Raw genomic sequence first — 27,618 nt, forward strand, 5'->3', positions numbered from 1 at the left:
GGGTGGCCTTGACTGCCATCTGGTGGAATCTCCATCTAGTAGGCCAATGATTTTCAACCACATTTAAGAGCACATATAATTTCTAGATAAAATCTGACACAGAAACCCAGTGGAGCCTCATGCCGTACCGTCCCCCACACAGCCTTGAACTCTTGAAGCATCTCTGTGTGACCGTGATGTCGATAATGGGGAAACCACTGTCTAATTAGATTGGAGGTTTAAAAGGATGGCCACAATGGTGGCATGAAGATGCTTTGATGGGTGGAAACAAAGAATGTTAGACTGGATGCAGGGAGACCGACTGTGAATTTCAGTTTTCACTGTGAGCCTCATTTGATGGTAGAAATTTCATTATAATTCAGGGTCACACTCTCCTCTGACTTGGATTTAATTACATACATAGTAAGAGCCACCACTTATTCAAAATTTTGTTGTAAAGAGCTGGAAGTTTACAAGTTTTTACACGTTTAATTACTATAGTAACCCTAGGTGGTATATTCTATTATTATCTTTACCTTGCATGTGAGGAAACCGAGTCCCAGAAAGTTGAGTGACTTGCCAAAGTCAAAGAGCTCTTAATGATTAGAGCTACGATTTGAACTTAGATAGCCTGCCTCCTAGTATGCTCCAGTATCTCTGTTCTTAACCAGCACAGTTACAATGTGGAGGCATCCAGGGGAGTGTACCATTTTGTCCTTGGGAATGATCAGTCCTCTTTGGCATCCATTGGCATTGCATTTATTTTTCTTTATCCCATATGGTTCTAGGACATTTCAGGGTGCTTTGTATCCTCCAGAATGATTCATTTAGATACTCAGAACCTGTACTACACCTGAAAGAAACACTGAGATTTTCCAGGACTCTGTCTACCTAGACCAGTGGTTCTCAACTGGGATTTTTACCCTAGGAACATTTGGCAATGTCTAGAAACATTTTTGGTTGTCCCAACTGGGGGTTGTCCCTACTGTCATCTAGTAGATAGAGGCCAGGAATGCTGATAAACATCCTGCAATGCACGGGAACTATCTCTACAACAAAGAATTATTTGGGACCAAAATGGCAATAGTACTGAGGTTGAAAAACTCCAATATTGATATGAAATTATATTTTAGCCATTTTATTTACTGTCTTTTTTTTTTTTTCCCTCAGGGCTCCATCTTCCCAGGAAGGCACATCTTCCCTTGGTTCGTAGCTCCGCCAAATCTTTTGGAGTTTCTGTTACCTTTCCCTCCGTCATGGCTCAGCACAGAGCTGGTGAATGGGCTGGGACCTGGGTCCCCTTTTCAGGTACCCACGTAAGTTGAAACTCTCTCACTTTACCCTTTGACTGTTTCCCTCTCTGTCCTTTTAATCTAGTCTGAATGTAGGAAGCTTTGTTCTCACTCATATTCTTCAAAGCCTGTTGCCCAAAACTGTAAGAATTGATCACCCTGTTCCTTGCTTTACGCTATGTGATCTCTTTCCTGGGGCAATAGATACAAAAAAGTCAGCCGACCGAATGAAGTTTTACAGATATGCAGGGAAAAGCTCAGTTTGTCTCTGTCAGCATTTTGCTATCTATAGTTTGAGTCACACCACTGTCCCTGGGGATGTCACCAGATTTTTTTATGAAAGGAGGAACCCCTCTCTAGGAATTCACAAGCCATAGAAGCAAGCTATTCAAATTTGTTTATCCCAGATCTTCCCCTAAGTATTTGACCAGAAACCTTGTATTTTTTATGGAATCCCCAAGAACAGTTTGCACATAATTTGAGAAATGCTGGTCTGTGTGATAAATGTGGCCGTTATCAAAGCACTGGCAGAAATAAGAGGAAAGTTAGAAGTTTAGACTCCCTAGGACTTGAATGATTGGTCCCGGGAGGTAAGGAAGCAAGAGAAGTCAGCGAGAGAACACAGAAACTTCAAAATTGAAGGGACACATTTTGTGTTTGTCGTTATATATCACAAAATATTAGGCACCAGGGATTTTTAAAAGTATAAACCACAGGATGACAACACTGAATTTCTCCCTCTCCTGGATTGTTGTAATGGCTTTCTAAATGGTCTCCTAGATTTCATTCCTTCCCGCTTTTAATTTCAGCACCACAGTGCCACCGTAGGAATGTTTCTGAACAGAGATGTAATCACAGCATTGCTCTGGTCAGAGAACTTCTGTGATTCAGTTTTGCACATGGACAACCCAGACTCCTCTGCATAGTGCTCAGGGCCCTTGTCAAAACCTTCCCGAATCTGCATTTAGCTTGGAAATGAGCAACTCCTGCTCAGTACCTGCCCGCTTCTCTGCTGGTGGCAATGCCACCTCGGCGCCAGCCCCTGGTTCCTGTGTATCCTTGTGGCAACTCTCTACCCTGACTGTTTGCTTGTAAATAGCTCCTTAAAATAAACCCTCTTCAAATTGTCCCAGTTCGAATGTTGCATTTCTTTCCCATTGGGACCCAAATTGATACAGTCGGCCATCTGAAACACTTTGGTTTCTGAACGTCTGTGAATGGTAAAGTTTTACCTGATGAAGAATTGAACTACACAGAGACATGTCACAAAATGTCCTTTTTAAAAAATTTTACCTTATATCATTTCAAATGGTACAATAAAATTGAATATTATATGTTTGAATATTATATTTAAGAGTAGTTGAGCGTAAGGATAATACTTGTTCACTGGTCAAGAAAGGCCATTTTCTTTTGTGATCTATCGGTTGGAAAATTTTCCATTTCATTGGCCAATGATGAAAATTAATGGATGAGAGCTGTGAGTTGGTTTGGGTGGTAGGAAAGACCTCATCCGCGCACAGTTCTCTCTGGCAAGGTCCAGGTGGTTAGGTGTGTTGGGAGGTTAATGGGAGCTCCAGACCCAGGAATTATGGGGTGGCTCAGCGACTTGAGTGTTTGCAGCTGTTCTTTAACAAGTCCCCAAAGAATTTTAACGTATAAGGAAGAGGCCATTAGCTGACTACAGCTCAGCAGTTGTCTTCTAGATGCGAGCTTGAATCTTCTTCAGGGGGAGAATTCTCCAGAAAGCATCCAAGTGGGAATGACAAATCTAGATATTTTTTTTCCCTCCAGGTGGCTTATAGGACCTGTGTTCTTTGAATTAAGACAGACATATAGCACTGAAGCTGAGAGGACTTTGTTGACTTTTGCAAGGAACAGCAACTTGCCATTTTTTTTGTTTATAATAATAACTGACATTTAGCTCTCAGTTTGTTTATTATTGGTTCATACTCTTTTTGAGTGGAAAAAAATGTATTTTAAAGGTAGTTATATATAAATTAATTTCATTTTCTGTGATTCTGGCCATGAAAAAAAATTAAATTTACTGATTCTCATTTAAGGCAGAGTGAACAGTGCTCAAATAGGGCAGACTAGAGATATTGTGCAGCTTCCAGTGTTCTCCTTTGTTATTTTTTGCTTGTAGATTTAGCTATATATCTACCTATATATAGCTTTACGTCCCATAGAAGCCTGTGCTTTACTTTTCCTGGAGAATCTTCTTTTGGAAATAGCAACACAGTAAGCATTTTCTTTGGAGTTGCAAAGGGGCTGGAACCCTATGTATTATAGCAGTGATATTGGGATGAAGTATCCCAAACGATCTTAACCACACTTTCCATGTGAACAGAAGTGAGGCGCTCCACGTCATGAAGATTTTGGTGTGAGGGATAAAAAGACAAGTCTGTTGTACAACCAGGATTTCCTGTGTGGTTTTCTTGTTTCATACATGCTGAAGTGCCAGTGTTGTTGCAATCAGTGGTTCTTGCTATGACATCAAATTAGGAAAGATCCAAGAAATCTCTCGAATGCTCTATGTGGTGCGCAAGCTTGGTTTTTTTTGCACCTCCTGTACTTGTCATGGTTACTTGGAAAGAGGCTTTAAAAACAGGCGCGGCTTTGGAAACTTGATCTGTGTAACTCATTAATTCTCACCTTGTTCATCTCTGTATCCACAGAGAGAAACCTTCTTTTCTACCCTGGGAGTTGAACAGGAAATACTGGAGATTTATATTTTAAAGAATTAATAAATACACTGTGAGGATATTTAACATTTGAAATTTTAGTTTCTTTTAGCTGTGATTCTGAAGTAGTATTAAAGTTGGTAAAATTCTGATCATGAAGCAAGAGCTCTGAAAATGCACCTTATTTTTAAAGTTATTAAATTATAGTAATGATAGACAGTATCTTTCTTCTTTTAAAAACTATGATCTAGTGTTTATATCTCACTGTGCTAGATCTCATTGTGTTAGATCTCAAGCTTTCATTTATAACTATAAAGATCTGTAAAGGAAGGAAAATAAATAGTGTTGATATTTATTATACTCTAAGTAAGATAGTTGGGTTTTTTCTAATGTGAAAGCTCCTTGTTGCCAGGAATGCAAATATAAAATACGTAAACTTGAATACCCTCAAAATATCTTCTAAATGAAGCAGTGTATTTGGAAGAAGGAAAACCACGGTGAGTCAGCCGTCTCTCCAGGCTCTGCTCTCAGAACAGTTCCTGACTTGTTTAGTGACCTTGGCCGTCTTGGTCTAACTCCATTCTCGTTTTCCCTCCTGACAAGTGGAATTTCTTTCTACTAACCTGTTTTCCCTGAATGTACTTTGAAAGAAAGATGCTATATAAATACCATTAACAACAATAATATTTCTTACCTCGGGAGTGAGCTTCAATCTGAAATGAGAACACAATTCACTGGTATTTGTTTGACCTTGTAATCCTTACCAAATATAAAATAAAATAAAATCTAAGTGTATTTTAATGAAGCACTCTGGGATAAATGACTAAAATTTTATTACCACATAAGAATTATATTCAATGTACATTCTTTTATGTATGAAAACATGGCTTAGTAAGCTGGCAGCTTGAGAGTCCTTGCTTTATTAGTTAGCAAATGATTCTGGATTTTATCACAGTTATTGTCAATCTCAGTTTTTGGGTGCCTAGGAATTCAAAATTATATGCTCAGCTGACCCTTTAATTAGCTCTCATTCTGTCTTACGTGATTTATAGCCTGGTGGCTCACATGTAAAAATGATATATGATTTAATGAAGTGGAAGGGCAGAATGAGTTTCCGTCTCTGATTGTTTAATGCTCTCCACTGGCTGATGACTGGAGCTCTAGGGGCAAACAAAGCAGCAGATGCATCCCCTGTTGCAAGGACAGGAAGGTCCAGTTTCTATGACTTGTGATTGTTTGCAAATATGCTTCTGTTTCATTAGGAAACACAAGGGAATTGATTCAGGTATCTTGAGACAGCCTTTTATAAAAGAAATACAAAAGACTATGGACTGAAATTCTCTGATTTTGCATTTTTATTTTCTTGCTCTAAATACAAATATTGTGGGTGAAGCAATACAGCATTTAATCTGCAGGGTTTTGCAGTGGTTTAGCACCATCGGTCCATTAAGTTCATAAGTGTTTGTGGAGCACATTAGGTATTGATCGAGTCACCGGGTTACAGCAGTGGCCAGGAGAGACAAGTCCCCCTCCTGGGAGGACAGATAAAACACCAATAAATAAATGCATAAGTGTGATCAATTCTGACTTGTGCCATGGGGTGAGTGTATGAAGAATAGCCTTAAGCAGGGTGCTCTGAGAGAGCATGCAGGGATGGGGGGCTGCTCTAGAGCTGGTGTCAGGGAAGGACACCCCCGCGAGAGGGGACCCCTTGGCCAAGACCCACAAGATATGAATGAAGGCTGAGCTTCCCCAGCAAAGGGCACAGAGAACACAAAGTCCAAGGAGGAAGGACCTTGATGGGCAGGAGAAATAGAAACAGGAAAGGAGAGGCAGGAACTGAGATTGAGGGGTAGAGAGTATAGGGCCTTGAAGGCCACAGTAAGGAAGGGACAGTGCTCCGTCAGGTGCCACATTCTGAAGACCTTTGCTGGAGCTTCCCCGGCCTGCACGTCCACGAGCACCCAGAGGCGCTGTGGTGCACCTGTTCAGTTTACATGTACCCCAGTAGGTCCAGGCCCCACAAGAAGAGTATGGAGCCAAAACACATATAAAAGTGTCCTGTTACCTCAGGGTTCCCAACCTCCCCTAGCATTTTTTAAATTTTATTTTAAGAAAAGTCAGATACACAGAAAAGTTGTTGAAACCCCTCATGTAGAGTCACCAATTGGTAATAATTTGTCACTTTGCTTTATCTCTTTTCTCTCTATATACATACTTGGTTTTGTTCTGTTTTGCTAAAGCATTTCAAAATTGGTTGTAGACATCATGACATTTCACATGTCCAGGAAATTTACCAATATAATACTTATATCTACCATACAGCCTATATTGAAATTTCTAAAATTGTCCCAATCTCATCCTTTATAGCTGACTTTTTGATGGTCATATTTCTTTCGTCTCCTCTAATTCAGAACAGCCCCCTAGCCTTTATGATATTGACATTTCTAAGGAGTACAAGCCAATTGTTCTGCACAGTTGAGGGTCTGGATTTGTCTGATGTTTCCTCATGATTAGATTTAGGTTAAATATATTTGGCAAGAAGGCTCCATAGGTGACGTTGTGTCCTTCATAGTGCATAATATCAGATGGCTCACGATGGTAGTTCATCCTAATGTTGATGATATTAAACTTGATCACTGGCAAAGGTGTATCTGCCAGATTTCCCCATTATAAAGGTATTTTTTTCCTTTGCAATCAATAAATAATCTGTGGAGAGATACTTGGAGATTCTGTGAATATCTTGTTTCTTAGCAGCCTTTCCCCTAATGATACTAGCATCCACAGATGCATCTTTCCAGAGTCAGTTATTGCTCTGGTGGATGTGAAAACAATGACTTTCTATTTCTCTTGTTTTGTCAGTGCTCATTAGTTCACTTACTTTAGTAAAGAAAATTTCTCTTCCCCCTCGTTATTTTTAAAAAATCAGTATGAACTCAAGGATTTGTTAAAAATTTGCTATGTTATAATGTATTCCTCTCATTATACATTTTGATACTATAATTGTCCCAAATTTAACTAGGAAGAGCTCAGACATTTTCAATCAGTTTATGAACACTTTTTTTGTTTTTTTTGTTGCCACAGAAAGAGGCTTCAGGCTTACTTTGTACTTTACCTTCTCCAGACTAGACATCAATGATTCTCCAAAATGTCCTGGTTTCTTTTGTGGGGATGTTATTGAGAAACCAGCATCTTGGAACTAGATGTTTATTGCTAACAGAGTATCGTTGCTTTCAGGTGGGGGTATCATTACTTCTAGAACCATTCAGTGGACAGAACTAATAAATAAATACACACACCCACATACACAGGTTCTTAATGAAACCTCTGATTCTTTTTCTCCCTCCCTGGTCTGTATGTGTATTTCCCTTCTCCCACAAAGAAAAACCCTGGGTACCAACAACATCAGTACATTAATATTTACTCATTTGTGGCCGCAGTAATTTCTTTCCCAAATTTTAGAATTGTTACACCAGTGCCAACAACAAACACATTAAGCTCAACATCTCTGCATTTTTTTCTGTCCTTAGAATATATTTCACTGAGGATGTAAAATTATATATTATGTTAAAAAACCACCTGCATTCTTTTTGTATTTTCTTCTGTATGGTTGTGTTGTCTATTTGATATATTACTTAGTTTATTTGTTTCTGTTTGAAATCCATTTTAGTTTCTTCCATCCATTCTTATTTAAATTTAACTTATTAATATGTAAAATGTTAACATGGTTGAAAAGTCAAAACTGGATAAAAAGTCAAGTGTTCAAAACACCATGAGTCATTTTTAACGCTAAGCTCTTACAAGACAGCAGTGTGCATATTAACAATTAGTAAACAGAGTAGCTTTATCAAAATAGCAAATGGCATAATGGGTCTCAATACATTTGTAGAACTTTAAAGGACATTATTTCTTCTTGTCTCGATACTGGCATTAATACTTCCCCCCTTAATTGATAATCGCTAAACTTTACATCTGAGAATATATACTGTATTTTAGCAGGATACTGTATTTGTGCTCCCACTGGGTTCTTATTATTTTTGAAGGTGTGTGTCTCCTACAGAGCAGTGCTTCTCCTGTGGATGACAGCTTATTTGTGAGGTCTGAAATAGTTTCAAATAAAAATGTCATGTTATTTATATGATTTTCCTTTGTATTCTTTTGAAATAATCAAAATATGGGTATATTTGGGGAATCAAAAGACTGAAAACTAAAAAGTGTAGTCAGATACTCAAATTTGTCTAAATAAAATTGCACAAAATATCAGATTGTTTGAAAAAGTGTATGTATCTAAATTTCAATGTGCCCAGGGTTGTATACGTAGAGAAATGTGAATAATGGGTTGTGCAGCCTTTGAGAAGCCTTAAAATAATTTTGAAAAGCTTTTTACATAACATTGTGTTTTGGACTCAAACCAGAGAAATTTCGAATGAATAAAATGTTTCTTATTGGAGGTGACGTCAGCAAAATCACTTCTGCTCTTCCTGTGGTTCAAAAACGAATTGTAGCTATGTCTTGAATGTTTTCTCAGAGAATGATCTTACTTTAATTCTTGGGTGCTTTGAGTATTAGTGTGGGATGAGATGCTTATTATAAACTGTATACTTAACAAATTAAGCTGATAATTTAAATTGTCCACCTAAAGAGCATGCATACCCTGCCATTTTGCAAGCCGGTTTGGATTTGGATTAGGGATGTTTCAGAAAGGGGGTGGTGGGCTGTTTAGTGTCTGGTTTTGTTTTTCTGACTTGGTAGGCTAAGGTGCGATGAGTAATAACGGCAGGCAGTCCTAGAATCGTGTTCTTTCCTTTCCTGAAAACTAATAAAAAAATTTAAAAGCCCACAAAACTTCCTCTTACTAATCCAAATTCCACTTTTGAAAAGTCTATGTATATTACATTTTAAAAATGCAAATTCTGGCCCTGGAAGGGTTAAGCTCCTTTCAGCCATTTATACTGTCTTGTGATTCGTTTCAGTCTGCTTGCTTTCCTTCTAAGTCCTTGAGGAGCTGCAGTGAGACTGCACTTTTTGGAGAGGTGAATATTTTGTAGCACATAGGGAACCTCAAGGACCATCCTGGGATGTGTGCCCAGTGCAGTGGGGAAGTAAGGGAGTGGGCAGCGGAGGTGGGCCTTGGTGGGAGGAGGGAGATTCCTTTGTAAACACAGCACTGGGCCAGATTTTTTTTTATTCTTCCATTTTGCATAGGGCCTTGATTATTCAGAATCACTGAGATACCAACTGGGACTCATTTTCCCAGTACTAATTAATCAGACTCTTAAGCAACTCAGAGACTTGCCTATGGGAAGAGGCTCTGCCTCAGAACCTCAGCCCCACAGCTGGATGTTACACCAAGGCAGTCTTCCTAAACTGAAACGCCACACCCTATCATAATTGCTTAATGCCTTTTGACTGAGTTATTTTCCTCTGCCACAGAATTTATCATCTTCAAGGTGCCAAATGTACAAATCTGAGAACTAGAAGGTACTCAGATATTTTCTCTATCAATCTTTTTAAATTGAGATCCCGAGAGACACAAGTGCTGGTCACAGAGCTGGCAGAGCTTGAGCAGCATCACCGGTCTCCTGACTCCCGGCCCAGGCCTTGGACCCTTGGCCCGTGTACTTATTACTTGTTACAGCAAAACCGACCTCTCTTTTTTACTGTTGGAGACAGCATTTGAGCAGATGTCTAAGTTATGAAAGCACAAATACTTCCCATTGTTTTACAGTTGCCTACAGTATTCAGTAGAGTAACATCCCGTGCAGGTTCGCAGCCTGTGAGCAATAGGCTGTTCCCTATGGCCTAGGTGTGTAGGGTAAATTCCACCTGAGTCACCCTGCGATGTTCCCACAAGGACAGAACCACCTAAGAACACATTTCTCAGAGCGTTATCCCCATCGTTAAGCGATGCATGACTGTATTCCTGGACATTTATAAGAGGATACTTTAATCACTGAAGACCTGGGAGAGTATTTAATGCTTTTCCAGTGAACAAACTCTCTTCAGCTATGTGGAGAAATATTATCAAGAACATGGAATTGTTTATCAGGGAAACATTTTGACATTTCGTTTTTTTATTATGTTTTAGAATAAGTTGGAAAGATGTGGAATGGTGTGCATGATTTAGAGCTGGTCGTATTTCTTAATGAAGACCTAGTCACTCAGTGAAATGTTTTGTGTAGTTATTGTTCGAGCACTTCCACTCTTTTATAACTTCTTTTCTATCTGTCCTGTTCTTTGAGTTACTGTTTGGGGGATTTTTGAAACTCTTGAATGCTTGACTTTCCTTCCTTCCTTCCTTCCTTCCTTCCTTCCTTCCTTCCTTCCTTCCTTCCTTCCTTCCTTCCTTCCTTCCATCCATCCATCCATCCATCCATCCATCCATCACTGTACTTGGCTAACAAGCCTTAACATCTGCTGACACTATTGATCCTAGGAATAAAAACATGAGATGATCTCTAGGAAAATATCCAGGCACAGAGCCCAGGCTGTCCATAAAGCACATACATTTCAAGTCATGCACATCTTGTGAAATAGTTCCAGAAGTACAGTCGCCCGTGATTTGGTTATGTAGGCCTGTTTAAAGGAAAGGTTTTAAAGTTTTTCTTGAAGTGATTTGTACTTTTCAAACTCCCAAACTTCATGAAAAGCCAAGTCATTTTTTTCTCTAAATGTTTCCTTTGTACCATGGTTCCTTCTTTTTAGCAGGAATGTAACCACTCACTGTTTGATAGCTTGCTTAATGTTGAAGCAAATTATCTGAAAGATAAAATTGAATAAAGGGTTTATTTTTTAAAGACTTTCTTTAATCAAGCTATAAAGCAGAAATGGGTTCATGTTATACTTTAAATAGTTTCCTCTCCAAAATGGCCATTATCTCTAAATGATACTTGATATGGTGGGCTCATGGTGAAAGAATTGATAAACAATAAATAGTGTTGAAATTTTGGTTTAGCTGTTCTTTGTAGGATGTATTTTCACCTCTTATATTCTTCTGTGGTTTCACACATATCCTTATCTTACATTTACTCTGTGTTTGAAAGTATTAATGTTACAAAGAAATGAACAATACTAAATAAGGCAGACCCAGCAGTTCCGTAAGTATGTATACCTATGTCCCCAAAACACAAGATGCTCATAGCAGCAACATTTTTAATAACCCCAACTGGAAAACACTTCAGTAAGCTGGATAAATAAATTCTGATATATTTATTCAATAGAATTGCTACAGAGAAATGAAAATGAATGACTTATAAATACACACAATGACGTGGACAAAACTCACAAAAAATAAATAGTGCATAATTCCACTTTTAGGAAGTTTAAAAACAGGCCAGTCTGATCCATGGAGTGAGAAGTCGGGATAGTGGTTACCCTGGAGGCAGGAAATGATTAGCAGGAGCCTGAGGAGGCTTCTGGGATTTTGGTAAGATTGCTCTTTCTTTCTTTAATGCTGATTTCATAGGGTGTGTTCATTTTGTGACAGTTCATAGATTGTATACTTACGATTTTTGCTTGTATGTATATATGTTATATTTTAATAACATGCTACATGAAAGGCAATATTTACATCCAACTTTGGCCTCAATGAAGGCTGCATTTAATTGGTAGCAGTTAATAATGGGGGAGAGTAAGGAAATGTGAGGCGGTTCTCTTTTTAAAATGTATGTTTAGTCTACTTTTAAATAATATTTAATACTATGAATTATTACTTATCTTTTGCATGCCAAAATTACATATTTCAAATAAATTATTATTTATATGTACAAATATATAAATGCAGAACACTAATTTTCCCACTGAATCATCATTTCCGTAGAATGGCACACATGCTGTTATGAAATTAGCTATTAAATATTTAAAACAGTGGAAAAGAGATGCTCCCCTAAAAGTCTTCAGTGACTTACCAATGTCTATGGGGTAGAATTCTAATTTGGGGGGAAGCATATGAGGACCACTGTGACCGAGACTGTCCCTGTGTCCCTATTTGCCCCTCCCTGCTCAATCCCTCTTATCACGCGGTCTCTCTCCAGAGTACCCAGCTGCTTGCAGTTCTATTAACACTCTTTCCACACCTTCAGGTCTTGGCTCTTGAAGTTCCCTGTGCCTTCCTTGGTCCTACCATGTTGACTACAGTATCCCTAGTGCTTAACACAGTATGTGGTACATGGTGGATTCTTAGTAAATTGAGGGCAGCTTGAAGAATTTATCAGTCTCTGATAGTGTATTATATCATTATCTCCTAAAATAGTTGCATGTCTCTGTTAGAGTTTAACATCATTAAAGGTAAGGTGAGTTTACAACTTGTCTTTGGTCTATCATAGTACTTAGAACATGGTAAGAACTTAATAGCAATTGAATGGATGAAGGAATTGAATGTTTTGAATGGATACATAAACCAGAAGTCAACTAAATTTGTCTTGGATGTATGTCTTATTATTTTTCAGCTTCAAACTTACCTTTCTTGTTACATTATTTATAGATTTGAGAGCATTTGATATTTATTTTTAGTATATATTTTGTGGGTAGGTGCTAGGCAGTGAGAGGAATCTGGGCAAGACTTTTATTGTGAATAACTTACAAAACAGATTTTAAAAACCCACGTTCATTTTAGATATAGCTCCACTGTGTGCACTGTGGAGAAATAGTTTGCTACTGACCCCCTGCTTTAAGAGTGGGGACTCAATACTTTAAAGGCACCTCTCAGGAATTATTTTGCTTTTCAGCAGAGGTATCGATAGCTCTTTGCTCCATAGAGATGGATGGGGCTGCGGAAAGTGTTGTCTGAGGTGGGTTTTTTTTAAAAAACAGGAATGAAATCAATCATCAAGTTAGAGTTGAAATGTCTTTTCGTTCTTCTTAACAAGCCTGCCTTCCACATCCATCCCTGAAGAAACCCGTGAGCGCATCGGAGCCCTTGCCTGTTTTGCTGTCGTTTTATTTGCAGCTTTAGAGAGTTGTATTAAGAAGCAGTGCACTATCAGTCTTTGTGGAAATACTCTTTTCCTTCCTAATGTCTTTAGAAAAATGTCTCTCTTATTTACTTAAACATTGAACTCCATTTCTGTTTGTCAGTTCCAAATCCCAAATGCTACCGTGTGGAGGGTGGTAGCTACATTTTAGATATTTTTTTTTTCTTTTTTCTTCAGGGATGTTTTTGTCTATCCATTCTTTTCTAATTTTAGACCCTCATTTCCTGGTCATGTGGCTGACAGGGACAGTGTAAAAATTTAAAAGGAAGATCGTCAAAGTTGTCTCACTGAAGCTCGCAGAGCCGAGGGAGGAGATGTCATCAGGGTGCTAGCAGTGAATTCTAGGCCCTTAGAGGAAGGGGGTGGCAGTGAAGGAGATGGACGTTGGGGCTGCCAGATGGTGAAAGCCATGCGCTAAGGAGGGGGGGAGGTGGTGTCCCCACCTGTTTCACCCCGTCACGTCCTTGAAAATGGCTCTCAGCCTCAAAGGTTCATGGTGAAGCAGGACTTGAGGGCAGCCTCCTGGCAAGGCAAAGGCAGAAAGGCTCATTTTACAATGGTTGGGTGAGTCATTTTGTGGCAACTTCAGCTTTAAAACATCATTAAGGCTTAACTGATAAAGTATAGGGGCAGCTAATTGCATAATCTGAGCTTCAAGATAAACTCTCAAGTAATTCAGAAAACAGGAAATGAGATGCTTTTCAACTTGACTTTACTTTTTTACAATAGTGGGGTAGTTTATTTTATTAATCTGTATTCTTTAGAAAGAAAAGAATTGTTTTATAATAATGTAATTTAGGCTATCAAAATGTGGCTTAACCACCACTCCAAATATTTATTTTTATATTAAGTTTAGACTGAGTGAATGTAAAATTTATTTTAATTTTTGTCTCTTAATTTAAAATTTTTTAAAGGAAATGAATAGATAGCCATCGGGACGTGGCCTGGCTTTGCTTTTGTAAATGGGGGATTAGGATTTGTCTGTCCTATAAAGGACACGCCGAATTTAGATTAGACGTAATCTGATTGTATTAAATACAAAGGCCATTCAAGTCAGCTCTGTGTCCAGGGTCTGTAAACATCGAACAACCACTGATTGGTCCAGGAAAGAGTATTAACAGAGGGATAATGATGAGTTTTAATCCACTTCCCTAAAGCACAACAGCTGTGGTTTAAAATGAGTTTTCTTTCGGACGTTAGAAGTGAGGCTATATTTCTTACAGCATGATAAAATAAACATTTTTTTTTTTTTTTTTTACTCACATGAAGAGTATGCCCATTTAACTTTAATTTCATTTGATCGGATAGTTTTCTTGTTTCAGATTTGTTTTAGAATGTAATATAAATGTTTGAGATTTATTTAAAATTAGACTGACCAAATTACTGTCCAAAGCAGGACTTTCTTGAGAGTGAAAGTAAGTTCTATTAGTAGTTCCCCAGGGACAAAAGGCATAAACTAAGAATCGTTTGGGTGAACTGATATGTACGGCCACCCTATGAAAAGTGATTTTTATCCTTCAAGAAAATTATAAAATTACAATTAAAATATTGGAGAAACAAATGTTCTTTCCAGCTGTGATTCTAAATGTATGGTGCTTTAGAGTTGACAAAACAGTAATGAAAAAGAGCAAAACATAGGTCTGTGGTCACAATGAGTTTTTTAAATGACAAGTTTGGCCCAGCCAGCGTGGCTCAGCGGTTGAGCATCAGCCTAGGATCCAGGAGATCGGGGTTCGATTCCTAGTCAGGGCACATGCCCGGGTTGCGGGCTCGATCCCTAGCAAGGAGCGTGCAGGAAGCAGCCGATCAATGACTCTCTCATCATTGATGTTTCTCTCTCTCTCTCTCTCTCAGTCTCCCTTCCTCTCTCTGAAATCAATAAAAATATATTTAAAAAATAAAATAAAATGACAAGTTTGTTTAAATATGATTCATAAATTTTATTTTCTTCTCATTTTATGATTCCCAAATGTGTTGATCTAGCAAGGTTGTATTCAGCATTTATTCTCTGTATGTTTGTGTTTTACTAATATCACCATTCACATTGACTCTGCTGAATGTTACACTCTTCTGTGTAGGATATTATAAGGAATAAAAAGTGCAGAAGAATCACAGCCGGATATATGTTCAGGGTTCAGTTTTGTAGTCAGTGTCTGTCAGTTGACTCCAGAACGTCCCTTCTCTTTCGAATGCAGTGTCTCGAATTTCCCAGCTGTGAAGTTTGGGTAACACAGACCTCTCCTTCAGCTTCAGGAGTCCCTGATGAGTTTCAGCAGTCAGTGTTTCCCATCCCCTTAGCCACAGCGATATTTTTTAATGATGATTATGTCATCCTGATATGTACTACTAGACGATACTGTCATTTTAGTTGAGCTACTAGGGAAACCAACTGTGACTTTCCTACTGAAAGTAATTGAAGCTGTAGCCTTGGGAGGGACTGCAGATCATCTGTGATCAAAACAATCCCGAGGGTGAATATAATACCTAAGGTCAGAGGGTGGGTATAAAGATAGTATTGGTGACATTGTTCAGTAGCTGGATCCAGCCAAATTCTATCAGTGGTGTTTTTGGTTATATGAACAAATAACCTTTCTTACTTTTTTTTGTTTTTAAAAAACAAAACTTTTATTGCAGTAACTTTCATTAATAACTTTTATTGCTCAAACCTTTGAGTTAGAGTTTCAGTTAACTTGCAGCCAAAAACTTCCTCACTTAATACAAGATTTAAAAATAATTGCAAACTATTTGATTTGCAAATATTTGAGACTCATCCCTTGTGAAGAGTAATGCCATGCTATTTCTGTGACTGACACAAGAAGGCCTTTGAGTCTGGGTGTTGGATTAGGGAGGTAGAGACAGGATGAACCATAAAAATGCAAGAAAAACTATCCAAGTCAGGATGCTCTGTACAAAGAGAGAAAATGGAAACAAAAGAGAGGAGGGTTAAGGAGAATGTTACAGACACACTTGATAGTGAACCAAATTTTGACAAAAAGCTAAGATGTCATTAAAAATGAACTCAGTGTTGTAGCCTTGATTGGCTTGGAAGAGCTAGGCAGATAGAAAAGTAAACTTGTCTAGTCATAGCAAGCACCTTCATCTTTTCACCTACAATTAAAATTCGCTTTTTTGGTAAGACACTTGCACTGCACCTGTGTAATAGAGCATAGCAATTCTAGCCAGTATTTGATTATAACTGAAGAATTTGATGTATGGGGACAAGATCTAGGTAGAAGAATGGATCTCACCCTCGTTACCTCAACTACTTTATCTCACTTATGGAATCAAGGTTAGTAAATTGGAATATTTCTTTGGCTAAGCTTAGTTATCTTTTGATTCATTATGAATTTTGAGCTCTCGAACACTAGATAGTTGCATTGCTTTTTTTTTTTTCTTTTTGTTTTTAAGTTCTCAAATGGAGAGAGCCCATCTGTAGGGGAGATTTTTCATACTTATGCTAAAATCATCTTTTTCCCTTCATAACCTCCAAGTTTATATAGTTACTAACAGAACTTTAATATATTCAGGAAAGTTTTATACAAAATCCATACTGGTATCACACCTTATATGCAATCGATGGCTTACTCCCATAAGCCTAGAATTCCTGTTTTGGTTTGTTCATTTTTGTGTGCAAGAGAATAATGTTTTAGAATGGAAAAGGTATTCCAATGACTTAAATTTTTAAGGCTTAATGGTCTGAGATCTTTGACTTTTCACTTCAAAGGGAGATGTCTAGGTTTACTCTGTCTTTCCTTTATAGCCAATTGGCATTCTCATGCCAGCCTTAGTTACAGATTAAAGTTCAAAAGTCTAGTGAAGTTAGGTTCAGTATGTGGAGATGGCATTGAGAACACAAATGTCCTTAGAAACTCAAATGACTTAGAAATAGCAACTTCCATGAGTGCAGGACTCCACCAAACACTCTTGACACCAGGGTCTGCTTTGCTGCTGCTGCTGCTGATGATGATGATGATAATTAGGATTATACTGAGTCAGACAGGATATTAGAATTTTCATCCTTACTACCTTATGTTACTCTTGAATTTTAAAGTACGTTACCAAAAGAAATTGGTTTTACATGTTAGTCTATTGCTTTTAGTTAAAAGTTAGTTGAGAGTGAGGGATGTACAAAGGCCCATTAATTTGATAACTATAAACCGTGGAATGGCCTCACACTTGGACAACGTATACAGCCCCCTTTGAAGAGAAGGCAAGAAGAACCTGGAGAAGAAAGACAAGAGCCTATTAACCCACCCTTTCCCACAGTCCTTTGTAAATCGCTGTGTTCAGTAGACTTTTATTTAGCTCATTACCTCAGTGCAATATATATTGTAGAAATCTGTTGTGTATAAAATTTTCTTTCACGGAAAAACCAAGAATTTTAATTACTTTAAAAGAATTCTGTCCTCGGGATTTAGACACTAGCATCTTGATGGTGATCACAAAGACAAGCCATAGCCCATCCTCAAGTTTGCTGAATTTCTTGGTGTCCTTATAGGATCGGGGCAGGAAGGAGTGTGAACTAACAAATATTGTTGGCAAAAGGATACTCAGAACTAGACTTTATTTGATTTAGGAAAATTAAGCAAGGTGATACTAGATTGTGGAACAAATTTGAGTGTGCATGTGTATTTATAAGTGCATATATTTATGCACACATACCTGTGAGATGCTGGTATAAAATGCACCAAAATACTAGCTGAGTGCTGAAAAGAAAGCCTGCCTTTGTTACTTTTATCTGATGAAGAGGCTTTGGAAGTGTATCTGTGGGGAAGAGCAGCTCCCCTGGATGAGTTTGATGTTCTTCTAGATTTATCTTGGGGTTTATGAAATCTGATGAGTTTTAGGGCTCACACTGAATATGAGAACATTTGTATCCTTTCTGTTGACTTTTGCGTTGTACACCCCTTTCAGTGAGCTCTGGAGAGCAAGGCAGAGTGAATTGACCTGAAGTGTCAGGATACTGTGTCAGTACATCATGGCAGTTAGTTTTAAAAGTTGGAACATTTCTGGCAAGTGTGTGTTTTATGTTTATGTATAACACTAACACACTAGCAAGGGATTTAATTGTGACCAGAAGTTATTTGTCTGTTAAACCCTAAGCTAAAATTAAGTGATGTTTAATCAAGAGACATTAGTCAGTTGTAGTACTGATTTAAATAGCCATTTAGTGAAGGAAAAATTAGTTCATTATATCAGGTTATTTTTAAACTGGAAGAAAAACAGCATTCTGCTAACTTATAGAGTGGTACGCTTAAATCAACTGAAATCTCCATGTCCTGCTGCTAAATCATTGTAGGATATTTTTTATACCTAATTTGTATGAGTTTAATTAAGACATTTGGAGGTACCTGCCCTTATATATGAAAGGCAAATTTTAATAAAGCACTCTGTTTTCATAATTTTTTAGAAAACATTCCCATTACGCAGGGAAGTGAGAAGGTCCTGTGCTTCTTCCTGCCTGTTATATGCTCTTCTCTCTCTGACTCTCTTTCTCACACACACACACACACACACACACACACACACACACAGACTCTTGCTCTCTTTTTCTCTCCACTGTTTTTTAACCTACTTCTGACTTTTTCTGTCTTTGGTTTACATTGTCTTCATCTTTGGCATACAGGAGAGTGACTCAGACCAATTATTTCCTGTGATTATATTTGGAGCGAGATGGGTGATTTTGATACAGGTTCATTTTAATTATTCACATGTAGTTGAAGAGAAAGAACTTCATGAACTTACTCTGCTTTCATATACGGAAGTAAGTGCTGAGAAGAAGGTTATATAAGTAGATGAAAAAATTGCCTTTTATATACACATTTGTTGAGTCAACAAAGTGAGATGAGAATTTGGCGAAGAACCATCATGGAATTCAAGGAACAACTATTTTGCCATGTATCAGTGGTCTTTCTGTGCTACTTTTTATTACTTGCTTTCATTGATTATGATCATTGAATAATTAAGAAATAATGTGCAACAGAATAGTAATAAAAGTTAATATTTCAGTAGAAAACTAAAAGCCGGGCAGTTGACCTGCCGTTTTGAAACAGAGCTTTCTGTTTGTGAATGTGTGAGGACAGATATGTGTCATTCTTCCGCTTCTGACGGAGTTGGAAATGCCCACTGTTCACAGCGAAAGCTTCCTTTCTGTGTGTAAAAGATTGGAAAGCACCATCTGGGACCCATCGTATGTTCATGTTTCTTCAACTGAATCTGGAAATCACACTTTTGGGATTTTGTAGCTAATGAAGAAGAGAAAGGAAAAAATCTTCCATAAATTATACCTAGTCCATTGGTGACTTTCTTGAGAAAAAAAAAAAAAAAAAAAGAATTGAAATGAGAGAATAGCAATTAATTACTTGGAAGGGCATCATTAATATTTCTAAAATTTCCTATTTAAAAATTGTGGGCTTTTATTTAGATATATATTTTGTTTGTCCCCTTTTTTGGTCTTCTAGTCGGATAAGAAACATTTGGGAAAATGTACCGAGGAAACATATCGAACTGCTACTTGAGGAAGCCCTTACTTGATGTCCCCTTTAGAGAAATTGTCTCCCATATGAGAACCTAAAGAGAAGGCAGATCCTATTGCTCCAGTTAGGCCAGGAGACCCCCATTGACCGAGCCAGTAACTGCCTAAAACAAAAAGATAGTCCAGATTGGTTTCTGTTTTTTACAATTAAAAACCCTGAGCTCCATAGAAATTTTCAGAGCAGAATACTTAATTTCCTATTTCAGCACCCAGTGCAGTAGCCTGGTGCCTAGTTGGTACTGGAAAATATTTTATTTGCTCCTTCCTTCAACAGATATTTATGAGCCCAGGTCCTAGGACTATAAAGAAAACAAAACAGAAAAGTGTCTGGCTCTGAGGCTCACATTTGAGTGGGAAAGTAGACAAATATCCAAACATATATAAGGTGGAGGTGTGTGCTATGGAAATACACATTAGAATACAAAAAGCGGGGTAAGGGGCTGGTTGCCAATTTTACATGCAGGGTGTCATGGAAGACCTCTCTGAGAAGGCTTTTCTTCTTAGAGGCTGAGTAGAAGGACTCCTGAGTAAATCAGTGGAAAAAGTGCTCCAAATAAAGGTATTTACATTTTGGAAAAAAGGGTGCTTTTGGTTTTTGTCATTTTTCTTTATACTTACAGTCCTTCTTCTATTAAATAAACAGTGGCCTTAGTGAAATGATTTTTAAGCTTTTCCCGTCTGAAATTTATTTAACATATGGCTTGAGGTAAGAGTATAAATCCCCTTAAATAGCCAGTATTCCAAATAGTTGATCGAGTGTTTCAGTACCACCTATTAATTATTTATTGATGGCTACGCTCCCCTTATCAGAGACCACTGACTTCTATTTCCTATTATCTGTTTGGAGACAATTCTGCTCCATTAGTCTGACTGTCTGTTCTTGTGACACTGTCTTATTTTTAAAATTATTACTTCATTACTCCGTTTCTTAATGCTAAGATAAATACCCTTGTTACTTTTTTTCAGAACATATTTGGCCAAATTAATTTTAGAATCAGGAGCTTAAAATTCATTTCTCAGGCTTCTTTATTAATGTACACTGAATAAATGTCATATTTTTCCTGAAAATTCAAAGCCAAGACTGAATCATCATAATACTGTAGCAGTCTTATGACTTACTCCATATATGATCGATTCTTCGCTCGTGTTGTAAGTGGCTCTTGATTATTGGGTTTCAAAAATTCCTGAGACAGATTTGTGTTTTCTCCCCACATATTCTTTTACTGATACTTCCAGATGTTGTGTCTATGCCTTTAAAAAAAAAAATTATCCGTAGTGGGCTGGAATGCCACAGGATGAGTTTTTTTAGCATTCTATGTAAAATAAGACTAAGTGATTAAAATCTGTTCTTTGTATTTCGCTTGTTCTTGGGCCTCTTACGTGTATTTCCTATCTTAGCCATGCTGCGTGTAATTTAGATCCCCACTTGAATGTCTCCGGTTAAGTGTGGTGTTTCTGTGTTTGCGCGTGAACATGAGGACACGTGAGTGAGTGTGAGTCTGCTATAAAGGGAATGGGGATACTTCAATGGCAAGAAATAGCAAACACAGAAAAGAGGGTTTTTTCCGGAAATGCTGAGTTCTTTCATGAGCAAAGCTCTAGTGTGTCATTCTTCTTGATCTGGTCTTTCCCATACCTGCCTCTCAGAATTTATAATAAGGTCTCTGTTTATACTGGAATTTAGATGGTGGGATAGGGAATCCCCAGAGTAATGGGTCAGTGAAGTAACACACAGTTGGACACAAAGTGACTTTTTTTTGTCCCTGAGCTTTTACCTTTGATATTCCAGAGGCATTAATCATAGTTCAAAATCATTGATTCAAAATCATTAACCCTCAGTGTTTTCTCTTATGCAGAAGAGAGACTACCAGTGCTCTCTAAAAAACGGTAAAACACTTTACTTTCGTATTTCACCTGGTGTTATCTGTCCTATGGCATATTTTTCCAGGTGAAGACAAACATGTTGCTGATATTATCATAAACATTTTGTCACTAATTATATTTTCCTGTTAATTGTAATGTGTTCTGTGATTCCTCTTACTTTGCATTTTTATGTAAAACTGTAATGTGTATACATTTTTCCCTATTATAATGGCTATAACAGGAATAATTTATTTTGTTAAATCTTTAAATGGAGGCAGGAGGCGTCAAAGTTAAGGACTCAGAACAACAGATGCTCCTATGGAGCAGTGTGTTCTCAAAAAAGGACTTCGATGAAATATGTCAATTGACTTTTTTTCGTTACTGATTTTTGGAACGTTCTCTGTTATGCCACATTTCATTTGTTTTCATATTTTTATTGTGAGATAGTTTAAATGTAGAAATAAATACACAAACTAGATTGCCACCACACACCTGCTACCCAGTTTTATTAAATCTAGACATATTTGCCATAGTTAAGTGTGTGTTTTTTAAAGCCAACACTGTATTATTACAGACACAGTTACAGATCCTCCCTGCCCTGCCTCATCCCTTCCCGGAGGTAACCATGCCTAGAATTTAGTGTTTGTTATCTGCATTCATGATTGTGTACTTTACTATATACACTCATGTATCACTGAAGAATATATGTAATATTTTTTCATTTTGTTTAACTTTATATAAATGGTAGCCAACTGTATCATCCTTCAACTTTTTAATTTGATGCTATTGTTTTAGGATCCATCTATTATTATGTTAGTTCCAATTTATTCATATCAGCTGCTGAATACTATTCCATTTTATGACTATACACAATTTATATACTTTTTCATTTGGACATTTATATATATATTATTCATATATATTTTTACTATTATTATGGTTGACATGTACATTTCTGTACTTACTTTCTTGGCAGATGTTTTCTCTACCATATATATCTAGAAGAGAAAGTGCTGCAGCATAGAGAATACACATATTCCGTTTTCGTAAATATTAGAAATGCACCTGACAGTGTTTGCACCAGCGCCCTCTCCATAGCCCTCTAGAAGGCCCTAGCTCGGGATAGCTCCACCCCCTCATAGTGCTCATGGTTAGGTTTTTAAATGTTTACCCTTCTGCACAGGGCGGGAAATGGTATGCTGCAAGTTTGCGTTTCCCTGATCGTTAGTGAGACTGAGCATCTTTTCATCTGTCATATGTTCATAGGTAATAATAGCATGTGGTTAAGGCTGATGTTGGGACCGGATAACTTCTGGGTGACTTTGGGCCCATCACCATTTTGTGGCACATTGGCCAAATGGAAATAATAATCATACCTTTGGGGTTTTCTGAGTTAACATGTGAGAATCTCATCCAACTGTGTCCAGTCTTTACTAAGATGTTGTTGTCATAAACATCTCCAAAACATGGTAAGTGGGATTCAAAAAAATTTAATTATGTGAAATGCCAGGGTACATTATTAAAGGTGAATGGCTCTAGTCATCCTGATCTGGAAAGATTGGGATGGAAAAGTTCTGGAGATGTTGATCATCTGGCCCCTTTCTTACTGGGTTGGTTGCTATTTATTATTTATTAGCAGGAGTTCTTTATATATTTTGGACACTAATCCTGACAAATTTCTTTTTCCCAGTCTCTGGCTTGTTTTTTAACTCTCTGGGACTGAAAAAAAAAATTAAAAATATTTAGTGTGGTCAAATTTAATAATAACTTACGTAGTGGTTTTTCCTTTTAATAGCTGGCTTAAAGTTTCTGCCCCCATCCTCCAACCAAGCTATTACTAACATTCTCCTACATTAAAAAAAAAAAAAAAAGATGTTATGACATTTCTGTGTTTTATAAGCAAAATGTTCTGAGCAGTTTATCACTTGTCGTGGATAGAAGAATAGCCGCCTTGAAATCATGTTGATACCATGTTGGTTATTTTTTCTTTTTCTTTTTTGTTAAGTAAGATAAAACATTATTTTGGAAATGTTCACATTTACTAAGTATGTATTACCTTAGGAGACACATTTCCTACTTCACAGAGATGTGAACCATTTACAATATAAATTCTGGGTTAATGACACAAACTCTGGGGCCTGATGCCCTGGAATTAAATCCCAGCTAAATCATGCATGACTTTGGGCAAGTTACTTTAGTGATTTGGGCCTCAGTTTCTTTATCAGTAACATGAGGATGATTAAAAAAAAAAAGTCCCCCTTAGAATATAAATTGGTACAGCCACTATGGAAAACACTATGGAGATTTGGCAAAAAAATTAAGATCAGAGCTTCTGTTTGACCCAACCATCCGTCTTCTGGATATTGCCCCCCTGCAAAAAAAATTTGAAAACACTTTTTCGTAAAGATATATCTACCCTGTTCATTGCAGCCTTATTCACAACAGCCAAGACATGAAAACAACCTAAGTGTCCTTCAATGGGCAATTGCATAAAGAAGATGTGGGACATGTACAGTGGAATACTACTCAGCCATGAGAAAGGATGACACACTGTGACACACTGCCATTTGCAGCAGGATGGATGGACCTTGAAAAAAATCATGCTAAGCAAAATAAGACAGAAAAAAACATGAAATATATGATTTTGCTTATATGTTGGCTATAAAAACAGAAAGGAACAAACAAAACAAACAAAAAACTCATAGACAGACAATAGTATGGTGGTTACCAGAGAACAAGGGAGGTGGGAGGTAGAAGAGAGTAAAGAAAGTTAAATATATGGTGATGGAAGGAGGCTTGACTTTTGGTGGTAAACACACAATGCAATATGCAGAGGATGTATTATAGAACTGTACACTTGAAACTTAGAATCTTGTTAACCAGTGTCACCCCAATAAATTTAATACAGTTTTTCAAAAATTCTAAGCTCTTAGCCTCTAATCCTGAGGCTCTACAGTAAATAAAATTTATGACAATGACCCCAAAAAATGTTTCTCTTGCAAAAGTATTGTGAAGATTGAGTGAGTTAATACATGTAAAGTATTTACTAGCATTAGTCAGTGCTATAGAAGGGTTAGCTGCTGTATTGTTATTATTTACTGTTATTGCCAAAGCCTAAAAAAGGCATTTTTGTTTTAACTCTATTTCACTAGTAGGTTTATCTGTCAAACCTTTGGGTAGGAGTGTGGTGTCGTGGAGAACATTCTTACTGTTCTCTTTCCCTGGGACCACTCACTTTACCTGCCAGGCACAGTTTTCAGATTTGTAAATTGTGAGCAGGGCTGTTTAAACCGATATCATTCAGCTTCAAACTGGCTCTACCATTCAGAGGGTGACATGATGGCAGAACATACTGTGGAACACTTGTAGAAACACTCGAGGAATGATTTTATGAGGTTTAATTTGTGCTAAAAATTTGTCAACTTATCTCCAGGAAGGCACATCTTCCCAAGACATATGGAGACTGTTCTAAGCTTGGATTCCTGATTCTGATTGAGACTGTTTTAATTTTATCATTGGACATTTCAAAACAAAGAATGAAATATAAGGTAAATTATTATCTAAAATAAGCCCTTCTGTTTAGTCGTAGGAAGCAGAATGCCAGTTTGAGAGGGAGAAGGGTTCGATGTAGCCAGTTGAACTAGAGACACTGACAGAAGGATCCTGGGGAGAGGTGAAGTTATGATACCCAAAAGGTGTTAAGGAATGTAGCATAAAATGGATGATTTAAAATGATGAATTGCATAAAGGAACATTCCCAACAGGATGCATAAGGGAAGGGTGTGAAGAGAACTGCATATTTTAAGGATTGGAATAAGCAGTGGATATTTGGAGGATCTCAGAGTATATAAAGAGATCTGCTTAGCCTGGCAGCCAGATGCTCACCTCTCATGATGGAAAAGAAGAAATGTGCTTAAGCTGAAGTGCAAGGGATTTGGGTTCGACTTTCTAAACAATGAAGATTGCTAAACATTGATTTGATTTGTATTATCTCAACCCTGGCATTACTGAAAAATGGCTTAACTGTTAACCAGACAGAGATGTTCCAGTGCAAACACAAAGTGACAGGTCTATGGCCTCTTTCTATAATTTGGTTTGCTTTATGTTCTAGTATTTCAGAGAAATTTCTTACTTGAAAGTCTGACATTTTCCTCTTGGACTCTTCCCTGCTACCTTTTCCCTTCATTTCCTTCATATGCTTTACTTCTTGGTGTACCACCGCTTTCCACGCCTTGGTTCCCCTCTAGTGCTGCGATTCTGTTGTGGATGCGTTAGAGGGATTCCTTTCCGATAAATTATATACTGTACCTGCCTCTTAAGTGGGATATGTAATTGTTTTATTTCACTGTTTAGTCCACAAATTATTAAATGCTAGGCACTGTGCTACGCCCTAGAGATTCCAAGTTGAGTAAGGTGTACTTTCTATCCTGCTGGGATTTCCAGTGTAGTGGGTTGAAGACAGATATGACTACAACTAAAATGTAAGAAGTGATATAATAGAAGTGTGACCTAGTGTCATAGTACAGAGAAGGGAGTGAAGAACACTGTCTTGGGAGGATGTGTTTATTAACAAATATTCTCACAAATCTTACAGGGAGCACATTCTTAGTATAGACCCTGAGGAAGAAGATACCTACTCACCTCTAATATATTTATATATTTGAACTTCTGGCAAGTATGTGTTGTTAAACCAGAATTCTGTGAAAACAATATATGCACTTGAAAAGACTAGAAATAAACAACAAAATGTGGTTAACTTTGAATGGTAAGAACGTAGAGGATTTTTCCCTAATTTTTTTCTGCTCTTTGTATTTTCCAAAATCTCTAGAATGATATAAGTTATTTTTATAATGAGTAAAGACTCCAACCAATGTTGAAATGTGTCAAGATGGTATGTACAGAAAGTATGACTGGAAGTTAGACTGTGTAACATGGTCTCTTTAGTTTACACTTTCCTACATAGCCAAAGCCAGAAAACACCATTCTTGTTGGTAAACTCCTTAAGATGACCTGAGACTTCACTGAACTGAGAACATTATGTGCTTGATGGCGGGGTCTGGCTTGTGTGGAGCAATCTATGGGATTAGCCAAGTTCCCTCCCACACCACAGAAGGTGCAGTGGCAGGTACCTGCGGGAGCCAGGAGAGCTTGTTCTTGGAGGGCCCCAGGGCCTGCTGAGCAGGGTGTCAGAGGTGCTGTGGGAGGACCAGCCGCAGCACTGCCCTCGCCCAGGCCTTCGCGCTCCCCGATGCTTTCCAGGTCTCCCCCCTGTGTCTGCTGTCTCGTGCTTCGCCGTGGGGCCAGGCAGAGTGGAGGGCGGGTGGAATCGGGCCTTCCCAGTGTCTTAGCACAGAGAAGGGAGTTAAGAACATTGTCTTGGGAGGATGTTTATGAACAAATATTCCTACAAATCTTGCAGGGAGCACATTCCTAGTATACACCCCAAGGAAGAAGATACCGATTAGGAAGGGCTCCTGGTGGCTAACTGGGCTCAAATTAAAAAAAGAAAAAAGAGCCTAGCAGCCGTTTCTACACATTTCTCTCTTACAAACTGCACTCCAGGGAGAAGCCTTCCCTGAACTACACCCCCGCCCTCTGCACCGCACTGCCTGCCTGTGCTCCTGCCACCTGAGCCAGGCCTTATGAAGGAGCTCCGAGAATCCTCTCTCAACCAATAGGGCTGAAAGTTTCCTCACCCAGTTGGTGCTACACAGCTATATTCCCATTACATCTTCACCGACTAATTAGAGTGGCTCCATTCTGACCAATCAGAACAGTGCCTTTTGGACCAATCAAACTGTGAGGATTTGTAGTCCTCATTTGCATGAAGATGGACCAATCAGGGATCAGGAGTGGGGAATTCTGTCTATGTCAGTCAGCTCCCATCTGGCACTAAAAGCACACTTTCTCTTTCCAACAAAGACTATTTCTGGGGCTGAACTGAAAGGCTGAAGATGTCTTGCTGGAGCAGAGTGGAGCAGGCCAGCACAGAGCAGAGCAGAACAGGGGGAGCAGAGAAGAGCTGAATAGCCTGGCCCAGGACTGCCTCACAGACATGCTGGGTCACAATTGAGCTGCTTTGCACTGAAAAGAGTTCCCTTCTATGCTGTACCCCAAATTGGGGATTCCTGTTCACTAGCCATCAGTTGACACTAGGTAAGGGGAAGTGACTGGGGGCATTTGTCACTGAGAAGTGCTTTATACCAGCCTTAATCCGAATGAGCACTCCTTTGTATGGCTTCTGTTGGCAGCTGCTTCCCAGCAACCACTTCATACCCTGGTGGAGAAAGCCCAAA

General features: G+C 38.1%; 1 protein-coding gene across 1 annotated transcript in view; it reads left to right on the top strand.

The window, feature by feature from the left end:
* The first annotated feature begins 1,168 nt into the window (after positions 1–1,168).
* Positions 1,169–27,618, top strand: part of ZNF385B (zinc finger protein 385B) — a 283,963-nt gene continuing 257,513 nt past the window's right edge. The window contains exon 1 of the mRNA XM_087819738.1: positions 1,169–1,295. Coding sequence (XP_087675864.1) covers positions 1,259–1,295 — 37 coding nt within the window. The 5' untranslated portion in view covers positions 1,169–1,258. The remainder of the gene's footprint in view (positions 1,296–27,618) is intronic.

This window comes from Miniopterus natalensis, chromosome 8 (genome assembly GCF_054644295.1).
Source record: "Miniopterus natalensis isolate mMinNat1 chromosome 8, mMinNat1.hap1, whole genome shotgun sequence".
NCBI classification, from domain to species: domain Eukaryota; kingdom Metazoa; phylum Chordata; class Mammalia; order Chiroptera; family Miniopteridae; genus Miniopterus; species Miniopterus natalensis.